Here is a 6801-nt window from a genome sequence, read left to right as displayed (position 1 = left end):
TAGGCCACACCTACAGAAGAGGTTCTAAAAAAATTTGAAACCCACCACTGGTGTGCACACTCCAGTTTCGGCACTCGGTGCTAAAAAGGTTAACCATCATTGCACTATTCTAAACATTCAAAAAGACTTTCCTCTCTTTTCTATTTAACTATTTTTATTAGCAACAATCCTATGGTCCTGTTTTAGTGCCCCTTAATTTTGGAGGCCCTGTGATTGTTTGGCTCCAAAGCAACTTAGTTCTGATTAGGGAGTAGTTTTGAGGGAGCATTTTCAGTATAATGTTGTAATATAGTTCCTTGTGTATGTTATGGAGAACATCACAGTATAAACTTTAGAAATGAGGTTTTATTATATGTACTGTTCTTCAGCCATCTTTTCAAAACAAAAGATGCTGAAAAAATTTCCATCAATATTTTGCTTTCCTAAAACATTTATTTCAAAGGCAGTGATGTCATTCTTATCCCCTTAAAGGAAAAATACTGCTGCACACTTTCAATTGTAGGAAGTTACCACTCACCCCTCTCCTAGAAAAATGAGATATTTTAGGAAATAGTAAAAGGGCAGAATATTTTCCCTAAAATGAAGGCAGAAACTCACACCCCCCCCCCCCGACCTTTGTCAATGGACCATTAAGGCCTGGGCCAGTCTATTTTACATAACAAAGATCTACCTCCTTCAGACAGAGCCATAGGAGCACTTGCCCAAAGCTCCTTCATTACATCACCACCCAGCAAGGCTCAACCAAGCCTGGGACACAAACACAACCTACAAAGTTACCCCTGCATGTCCCCATGGGAGTCTGACAACCAATCAGAATACAAGATCAAATTCAAAAGCCCAGAGAGGGCATAAAGCCCAGGCACTCTCAGCATCTCTTCCCTTTTTTTTGCCCAGGACCTCAAACCATGTGGTCCTGTCCACCATTAAAATCATATTTCAAAGCAGCCACCATGTTTCCAGTATCTTTTTCACCACTTGGAATTGAACCCAGATGGACACTTTTCCAACTCTATCCAACCAAATTATGAGAACCACTTATAAAAACAAAATGCACCGGTACAGTATATGTGGTACCTTACTCAACAGTAGTAACTGTGAAAGGCATCTTGGAGTTCTAGTACCATTTAAACCATTTAAATATGAGCCAACAGTGTTCAGCAGCTGCCAAAAAAGCCAACACATTTCCAGGCTGCATAAATAGAGGGATAGAATCAAGATCACAAGTGTTAATATTACTTTATAATGCCTTGGTAAGGCCACACTTGGAATACTGCATTCAGTTTTGGTCGCCTCGATGTGGAGACTCTAGAAAGAGTGCAGAGAAGAGCAACAAAGATGATTAGCGGACTGGAGTTTAAAACATATGAAGAATGATTGCACAAACTGGTTATGCCTAGTTTAATGAAAAGAAGGACTAGGGGGGACATGATAGCAGTGTTCCAATATCTCAGGGATTGCCACAAAGAAGAGGGAGTCAAACTATTCTCCAAAGCACCTGAGGGTAGAACAAGAAGCAGTAGATAGAAACTAATCAAGGAGAGAAGCAACTTAGAACTAAGGAGAAATTTCCTGACAAGTTAGAACAATTAATAAGTGGAACAGCTTGCCTCCAGAAGTTGTGAATGCCCCAACACTTGGAGTTTTTAAGAAGATGTTGGATAACCATTTGTCTGAAATGGTATAGGGTTTCCTGCCTAAGCAGGGGGTTGGCCTAGAAGACCTCCAAAGTCCCTTCCAACTCTGCTATTCTATTCTATTCCATTCCATTCCATTCCATTCCATTCTTTATTCATGTTACCTTTCTGTTCAAATATGCTTAAGGTAGCATGTTTTTTAAAAAGTAACAGGAGCATTGAAAGTTAAATACAGATTGAATGAATTTGAAAATATGCAAACAAGATTTAGGTAGGTTGCATTCTTCCTTTACAAAAATTGTATGGATTTTAAGAATAAGAGTTATCTACTTGTAGGTTTTCAGCCAGTTCAGAAAAGATGTTTCAAATATTAAACAGCATGTCCATTCAGGCACTTAAAACAGATTTTGCAAAGGACAGAAATGCTTTATAAATGAGGAGACAATAGTAGTTAGGAGAAATGAAAGTTGCAATGGGCAGACTAATGAGGTAGAAATGATGGTGCCAGGATGTCTCATTTTCTTCATTTTTGGTGAAGGGGTATTTATAAAGTTTTTAAGCCTATTCTAGGACTTATACAAGAATTTTCAGGAGTTTCTCATGTTGGAAAATTCAACTTTTTAAAGACACTCTTGGAAGTCCTTTCAGGAATCACAGAAAAAAAATATTTTATTGATTATTTTATTTTATGGTTTGAATGATAGTTGTTTTTATTGTTTTGTGCATTGCCCAGGATTCTTGTTATAATATGAGCAGCTGTGTAAGACATAAAAATAATAAAATAAAATAGAAGAAGAAACATGTTGTCCTCCCTTTGCAGTAAATGAATGTACTGTTACTTCTACACATAATAACAATCATAAAAGATGCTGGGTTTGGCATAAGTTCCATTTTAATTGTTTAAACAAATTACACTCATCTATACAAATATACACCATTTGAGACTCCCCTCCATTGCATTTTGGGTAAATGCAATAAAAACACACAATATCTAAAATAGCTTTGGCATTTATTATTTTTATGTCCCCTCCCCTTTCTTGGCTTTGTACTTTGTAGCCAAAAATAAATCATTGGGATGTTTTTCTGGTAATAGCTGACATCACAGCAGATGTGCATCTTTCCACATTCACACAGCATAGCTGCTAAGAGCTTCCACTTCAGCATATTGGTTTTACACTTAGGCACTCCAACTCTCAACCTATTCAGGGTAATCAAGTAATATAAAGGAAATTGGATCTTTCAGCCAGATCCTCTTTAAATGCTATTCCTTGTTTGATGGTCTCCTTCCTCCATCTTTCAGTATGTTTACTTACGTAAGAAAACATATTTATTTTGCCCAAGTAAAATTACCAAATATTATAGAAATACTAACAATTTTAATGCACTTGAAATTATGTTCTATGGTCATTTATAATCAAAATAAAAATTTATCAATATTAATTTTTAAAAAGTCACATTCTGTATTGTAGCATAACATAAACAAAAATCTTTTTTGATTTAGTAGTCATAAATTGGACCAGGTTGTGATTGCATTACAATAGTTCATTAAACCTAGTTGCACATTAAAACACAAAGGAAGATAGTATCACAAGGCACTTATGGGTATGTTCTGCATAACCTTTCCTTGCAGATGCCTATGTCCCCCATAAGCAGCCCACATAAGAAAATTTAAAGAATATTTGTAGCTCAGGGTTGAATTGTGGTGTCCAGATGTCCTTTGAGCTTGGTTGTTTGCTTGCAGACATTTCATTATCAAACTAGGTAACTGGTTCCCCCATGCAAGTACTCCAAGTCTTAGTGGTGCTTGACTTTCTAGTTTAACCAATATTGGTTGAATTAATAACTACATATAAACATCAAATTGGGATGGTGACTCTATGGCACTTGTGCCAGAGGTGGCACACAGAGCCCTCTCTGTGGCATGCATGCACCAATCACCTGGTCTTTAGGTTTCTGGCACGCACATGTGCGCCAGAGCACTGGAAACCCAAAGGCTACCTGACCAGTGTGCATGTGTGCGCCGGCCACCTGGTCTTTGGGTTTCCGTCGCTCCGCTGCTCCAGTGGTGTAAAGACCAGCTGGCTGGCGCACATGCATGCACTGGAAACACAAAAACCAGTGTGCGCAGTGTCCAGTGTCTGCATATGCACCAGCCAGCTGGTTTTTGTTTCTGTGTTCACATGTGCATGCGTGCATTCTGGTTTGGCACTCAGTGCTGAAAAGGTTCCCTATCACTGATCTAGGTAGATCACTTTTTCCAGTCTTAAGATTCAAAGATTTCCATGAGGAGTCAAACTATGCAGCCATAATACATTTACATCATCCATTCCAAGGGAAGAGTCCAATAAAATTAGGTATTTCTTTCCTATAATTGGCCCTCATTTTGTATTCAGAAATATGCTGAAATTCATAACTGGTCTTGAGTTCTTCTCCTCTCCAGGAGAACTTATCCAGCTCCTGGAGAACAGCTGACTCATGACAATGGAAACATTGTGAAGCAAGACTTCAGCATAAGCTGGTGTTTAAAAGGGTTTTGACTGGTAACAATTGAAAATGCATCTTCAAGCATCATCATTCAAGCAACTGATTGTGTAAGCCTTTTCATTCCCTTTTGTCTAATGAAGCAACTGCAAATCAATGCTGATCGCTGTGGTCTATGAGGTCCCAGGAGTGAATTAGGGTTCTTGGCTGAAAGTTCCCTGCTCTAAAGTGAATGCTATTGTGCAGTGTTGGAGAAAAAGTTTGCAATTAGAGTAACTACTGGAAATGTACAATATGTATTAGCGCTGGTTTAAAAACATCTCCCCGATTACTCTGAAAGACAAAATCTAGCTTTCTAAATAAGAGGCAGTTTGGTGTAGGGATTAAGGCATCAAACTAGACACTGGGAGACTGGATGACCTTGAGCGAGTATCTCTCTCTAAGCTGGAAGAAGTAGGCAATGATAAACTACTTCTGAAAAACCTTGTCAAGAAAACTGTAGGACTTTGCTTGTCCAGTAGTCAGAAATCAAGACACATAGCCCCTCCAAACCTAATCTCTCCCCCGCCCCCAGAATATCAGTCTTATTTTCCTAGCCCTGAAAAGATGTTCAAGCATTTTGCTCCTGGTATGTAATCGGTATCCAATGCAGAGTATTTCACAGCCAAGGTAAATAGACTTCTTCCACTGTGGATGTATGACAGATGATATGTTGTTTGGTGACTCAGCTGCAGCAGCTGTCACAAAACTGCCAGCCAGCTCACTTGTAGCTGCCATTTAAAAAAATGTTTACATGGCACAGTTATTTTTATACAATGTTTTCCTCCACTGTGAACTTTTAGAATGATCAGAGTTTACTATGGTAGAGCAGCTCAGGCAGCAAACCTATTTAAGATGTCCTACAAAAAATCTTCTAGATTAAAGGAAAGCTTGTTTGATGATTAAACTATGATTTATTACATACATTTTAACCAAAACTGTGCCAAATGCTTGAAATTTAAACATACTTCAAAAGGTACACAAGGAAGACATAACACAAACATGAAAAAAGCATTATTTATTTTTCAAGTACAACTCAAAGTTGTATTGGTAAAAAAGCACAAGGAATCTTGTGTCATCCACAAGTATTGGCTATGCACATTTCAGTTCAACTTAAAATGCATTCAGGTTTACAAATGTACAAACAGACACATAAAATGTATAGTTTGAACAGAATGCTCTTAGATTCAGCCATTTTTTCTCCTAATGTTTTTACATTCATAGAGTCTTTTAACAAAGCTTTGTTTTTTAAAAAAATACTTTGCATTTTTAGCACGAGATGCTCCTTAAAATTAGGTTTGGGGCATAATACTGGAAAAAATTAAATCTAGCTTGGTAGATGAAAATCACTGTATTTTTTTTAAAACTTAGCAAATGTTTAAAAATTTAAATAGTAGATGGTAAAAAGCCAGAACAACAGTCCTAGTGCAGTTGATGACTGCACATAAAGATTCGCCAATCAGATCAGCAATTTCACACTACCATAATTGCGAGACAGACTTTAAGAGGAGCAAGTGATGAATGTATGATTAGACTTTAATGGTTTTTGTTGGGAGGAACAAAGAGAAGGAATAGGAACAAATGGCTTGTGAATTATGTTTCAGGCATGTTATAGAATTTACCATGATCGCATCTGAATAATTACAGTCACTTTATTTTTCTTAATTTCAATTTTCAGATGGGTAATGCACATTAGGCCAAGGATCCGAGCTTCTTCTCCCAATTGCAGGACTCCAAATTAGCCAAGGATTATATGGTTGTCCCAACTCTTCCGAATTGTTTACTGTGGGTGCAGAAACAGGGGAGGGTGGGGTGTTTTCACTCCCAAGGTCGATCCCTGGCAAATGGTGAGCTGGAGTGTTGAAAGGAAGGGAATTGTTCAAATTGCTTGACCAAATGGAACTGCTGAATGGAGTGGTAGTCGTAGACCACAGGCCACTTGGGTTGCCAAGGATAGACTGCATTATTTAAAAAAAAAACACAAAACACACACACACAATATATTTATCATATACATCATCAAAACTACCAGGTTAAAATGTCTTATTTTTTTCAGATGTTGATTAAAGATGTCAATATATTGAATGTTAAGATGCAGGACTTATCTGTTTATTCAATAATTTGAACCACAGAATTGACTTGGAGAAGAAATGTAAAAGCTATTAGAAAAACACAAATTATGTCTGAGAGTTGGAAAGGAAAATGGTGCCAGGCATTCAAAATCCAGTTATTATTGTCTATTAGTAAAGTGGAGTTCCAGCATTTCTTCTGGAGTCTATTTCCTGACCTGGCCTGTCTCAAAGGACAGACATCATTACTGAATGCCTGACAGCTTAATTCATGTTTTGCTAATAGCTTTTGCATTTCTTCTCTAGTTCCCATAAGAAATATTACAGTATACAATAGAAATGAAGGTGGCTTTTTTTTATTAAAAAAAACCTAGGTATACCTAGATACTTTTTAGTTCAAATATGCTATTGGTTATGCAACTTTCCATAGAAGACATAGAACTGACATCACAGATCAGATTCATACCCTGGAATACTTCTGTATCACTAGACTGATAATCAAGATATTTCTCATTGATATAGGTCAATGTGGGTTGGCAGTAGCCAACAATAATTAATCCTGCTCAATAAACCTAATT

The 6801-nt window shown here is 37.3% G+C and overlaps 1 protein-coding gene across 1 annotated transcript in view; it reads right to left on the bottom strand.

Annotated features, from left to right (window-relative positions):
- Positions 1-5153: 5153 nt before the first annotated feature.
- The window catches only part of TMEM131 (transmembrane protein 131), a 91234-nt gene continuing 89586 nt past the window's right edge, over positions 5154-6801 (bottom strand). Inside the window, 1 exon segment of the mRNA XM_032226196.1 lies at positions 5154-6112. Coding sequence (XP_032082087.1) covers positions 5822-6112 — 291 coding nt within the window. The 3' untranslated portion in view covers positions 5154-5821.

The sequence above is a fragment of the Thamnophis elegans genome, chromosome 11 (assembly GCF_009769535.1).
Source record: "Thamnophis elegans isolate rThaEle1 chromosome 11, rThaEle1.pri, whole genome shotgun sequence".
Classification (NCBI taxonomy): Eukaryota; Metazoa; Chordata; class Lepidosauria; order Squamata; family Colubridae; genus Thamnophis; species Thamnophis elegans.
This window is presented reverse-complemented; position numbering and strand designations above follow the sequence as displayed.